General features: G+C 43.8%; 1 protein-coding gene across 1 annotated transcript; it reads right to left on the reverse strand.

Moving 5' to 3' along the window:
- Positions 1 to 2,301: 2,301 nt before the first annotated feature.
- LOC123254353 (steroid receptor associated and regulated protein) lies at positions 2,302 to 2,720 on the reverse strand (the record flags this gene model as incomplete). The annotated part of the gene is made up of 1 exon (XM_044683391.1): positions 2,302 to 2,720. A coding segment is annotated over one exon (419 nt), but the record flags the coding sequence as incomplete, so codon positions are not given.
- Positions 2,721 to 4,278: the final 1,558 nt, after the last annotated feature.

Consider the following 4,278-nt stretch of genomic DNA (forward strand, 5'->3'; position numbering starts at 1 on the left):
GAAGAGAGAGGACAGAGAGGGGGAGAGAGACAGAGACAGAGAGAGAACAGAGGGGAGAGAGAGAGGAGAGGGAGAGAGAAGAGAGAGGAAGAGGAAGAGAGAGGAAGAGGGAGAGACAGAGAGAGGAAGAGGAAGAGAGAGAGAAGACAGAGGAAGAGGAAGAGAGAGAGAAGAGAGAGGAAGAGGGAGAGACAGAGAGAAAGCAAGAGAGAGAGAGAGAACCAGGTGAGGATGTGTCATATACCAGGATCCCTTGGGAGAATTTATAGGATGCTAAAGGTCCTAGGACTAAGCAAGAAAGCACAGATGGGTTATGATACTTATTCCTATTTACACAGGGCTTTCAGGTTTGCAAACACTGTACAGATGTTATCTCCTGTGATAGTCACAACAACCTGGGAAAGTAGGTGTTGTTATTTTACAGATGAGGTAACTGAGGCTTGGAGAGGTTCTGCAACTTTCCATAATCATCCAATTAATAAGATTCTGAGGGAGAATAGGAACCCAAGCCATCCTAAGTCCACTGCTATTCCCTGTTTCCTGCCTGGTGATGGGGCGACACCTAGTGGTGATGGAGCCACAAAGACGGACCCAGCAGTCAACAGATTTTTTTTTTTCCCCACCTCCTTGACTGATTGACCTACTTCAAAGAAAGAATTACAGAATCTTATTGCTGGAAGGGACTTTCACAATCATCCCTCACTTACCACTGGAGGAAACAAGAGCAGGTGAATAAATCTCACCACCACCACCAAATCACCTGGAGGATGAATGGCAGGAGAAGCAGAGAGGGGCTATGATGCAGGTGATAGAAGACTGACTTTGGACTCAGGAAGACCTGAGTTGGAATTCTGCCTTTCAAGTCAAGTCAACAAGCATTCATTAAACACCTACTATGGACCAGGCAACTGTGCTAAGTGCTGAGGGTACATAAAAAGGCAAAACATTACTTGCCTTCAAGGAACTCTCAGTCTGATAGAAGAGACAACATGCAAACAACTCTACATAACAAGATGTAGACAGGATAAACTGGCAGTAGAAGGTACTAGCATTAAAGGGGATTCTGAGTCAGGGAAGTCAGGAGATGAAGAAAAGGAGGCCAGAGAAAATGGCTACAGCCATTGGAAAAAGAAAAAGAAGGAGGAGGAGGAGGAGGAGAATCGAGGTGGAGGAGGAGAATCGATGATAAGAAGCTATTAGGGTTTATTGAGTGAGAGAGTTGAGGATGATTCTGAGACTATGAGCCTGTATGACTGAGAGGAATTTATGGGGAAAAGGAAGTTGAATTAATGATGTCTACAGAACATCCAGTTTGAAATGTTAAACAGATATTAGAAATGGGAGACTAGAGGTAAGGATAGAGGTCAGGGCTACATAAACAGATTTGAGAATCACCAGCATAGAGATGATGTTTTCTTCTATGAGGGTTGATTAGATCACAAGTAAAGCAGTGATGGGAGGAAGAAGAGGGCCCAGCACAGAACCTTGGGAGATATTCATTGTTAGTAGGCATTGTTTGAATGGAAAAAAAAAAAAGGTGCAAGCCAGGGAAGAGGAACAAACAACAGAGGCCTGAACCTCTACCATATGGCTTCACATATGAGTTTTGCAACTGCCACTTCCCCTCAGAAGTAGGCCTTATTGGCTTAACTGAAGAAGAGTTTAGGGAAGAGGAGAGAAAAACACAAAGTCATACCAGACTAGCCCTATGGTTAATAAGTGTTCCGTGAATGTTTGGAAATTTCAAAGAATAAGCAGGACTCCCAAGAGGGGGAAAAATGCTATCCACAGCCAAAGAAGGAATTGTTGGAGTCTAATTGCAGATCAAAGCAAGAATCTTCCACTTTATTTCTTTCATGAGTGTTTTATTGTATGTGTGAGAAGTGTCTTCTGCCCCCACATGAGCAATATTGAAATATGTATCACATGAAAGCATTGGTATAACCTATATTGGGCTATTTTACCGCCCAGAAGAGAAGGGGGAAAGGAGGGAGGAAGAAAATCTAAATTCTAAAATATCAGAAAACAATGGCCAAAAATTATTTCTACATGTAACAAATGGGTTAGCTCTCCGGGATGGCAAGGAGTACTACAAAAATTTTAGACAATGTAAAAATAAAAGATAATAAAAATGTATTTTAAAAAATAAATGCTCATTAATGGATATTGCTTTGTAGACTGTAAGCTCCTTGAAGATTTTCCTTTTTATATTTGTTTCTCTAGTGTCAAGTCTAGGGTCATGCACACAATGGAAACTCAATAAATGTGTATTGAATTGCACCCCATGCCACTCCACCAGCTTTAATCCTCTTGCCCACAGATACAGGAATAGAGTGCTCTCAGGGAGGTCTTGACTGAGATCCAAGCTTTTGTGGGCAAGAAGGGCATGGAGGACAATACCACGGACATAAGCTTGTCCTTGGATGTGGGCCGCCTGACTGGACTAGGAGCCGGGTCCTGGGGGCCCTCGATGAGCTGTTTGTTGGGTTCTGCCACAACTTCTCCATCTTGGGAGACCTCCTGAGGAGGACTGGGTGGGTCCCAGCAGAACAAGATGTAGGTTTCCATCTGAGGATGACTAGGTCTTGAGTGGGGGCTTTGGGGACGGGCTGGGGATGGCTTAGGCAGAGAGAAAGGCTTCCCACTGGCACAGTCTATGAGAAAGGTTGGGTGTGCCCTGGCTTTTGTATTCCAGCTGCAGTCCAGCTCTTCTTCATCATCTAAAGAAGGGAGAAACCAAGTCAGGTGGTTAGAATCCACTAAATGAGGGCTGGGTCTAATTACATAATCATGGGATCACAGGATTCAGAATGGGTTGGCTCATCTTGGCAATTCCTGGGGCCAGACCCAAATTATAACATGGGACATTCAAGGTCAGTCCCCTCTTTTTATAGATGAGGAAATTAAGATCCTAATGGTGGCAAATAGCAGCATTAGGATTTGAACCTGGATCCTCAGACTGTCAATCTTGTGTTCTTTCTGAGCACTTACTGGGTATGGAGACCTGTGCCAGGTGCAGGGAGATATGTGGAGATAATTAAAACATGATCCCTGGCCCTGAGAAGTTCAGGTCCAGCATAGGAGATAAGATGAATGCATAAAAGACTCTCGTGCCAGGTGGTATATGACGTCAAGAAGAGCTTCTTGGAGGAGGTGGAACGCAAACTAAACCTTGAAGACTGGCCAGGACAGGGAGAGATATGGCACTTCAGGCACACGTGGAAAGAAAACACAGAAGAGAAGGGAAAGAGAGTCTACAATGTGCCAGGCATTGTGCTAAACACTTTTTACAAATATCTCATTGCATCCTCACAATAACCCTTGGCAGCAAATGCTACGATTATCCCCATTTTACAGTCGAGAAAACTGAAGCAGAGAAGTGATTTCCCTGTGGTCTCTCATTAAGTATCTGAGGCCAAATGGGAACTCAGGCGTTTCTAACTCCAGATCCAGGGCTCTATCCAAGATGAGAAACAGTGAATAAGCCAGGCTGACTGGAATGGAAGTTTCCAGTAGGGGGAATGGTAAGAAATATGATGGAAGCTTGATTGTGAAGGACATTGAATGCCAAACTAAAGAGTTCGAACATTATTCAAAAGATAATGGAGAGGGGGCAGCTGGGTAGCTCAGTGGATTGAGAGCCAGGCCTAGAGACAGGAGGTCCTAGGTTCAAATCTGGCCTTAGCCACTTCCCATCTGTGTGACCCTGGGCAAGTCACTTGACCCCCATTGCCTAGCCCTTACCACTCTTCTGCCTTGGAGCCAATACACAGTATTGATTTCAAGATAGAAAGTAAGGGTTTAAAAAACAAAAAAGATAATGGAGAATCACTGAGGATTCTTGAGCTGGGAAGTATCTGGATCAAAGCTGTGTTTTTAGGAAGATTAATGTGACAGCATATATAAGAGCTTAAAGGGAGAAGAGACTGGAGGTGAGGAGCTCAGGAGAATATTGTCATGGGTAAGACATGAGTAATGATAATAATGAGAACACATGTCTGAGGCTAGCAAAGTGCTTTAATTATGACCTCTGAGATAGAGGCAGAAAAAAGCATTATTACCATTATTTTACAGTTGGAGAAGCTGAGTTGTATTTCAAAGGTACAAGACTGGGGAGACCAGATATCAGATAGTATGAAAAAGATCTAGGGGGAGAAAGACAGACAGACAGACAGACAGACAGACAGAGAGGAAGAGAGAGAGAGGTGGAGAGACAGACAGACAGACAGACAGACAGACAGACAGACAGACAGACAGAGACAAAGACAGAGAGAGAGA

This window comes from Gracilinanus agilis, unplaced genomic scaffold (genome assembly GCF_016433145.1).
Source record: "Gracilinanus agilis isolate LMUSP501 unplaced genomic scaffold, AgileGrace unplaced_scaffold20324, whole genome shotgun sequence".
NCBI classification, from domain to species: Eukaryota; Metazoa; Chordata; class Mammalia; order Didelphimorphia; family Didelphidae; genus Gracilinanus; species Gracilinanus agilis.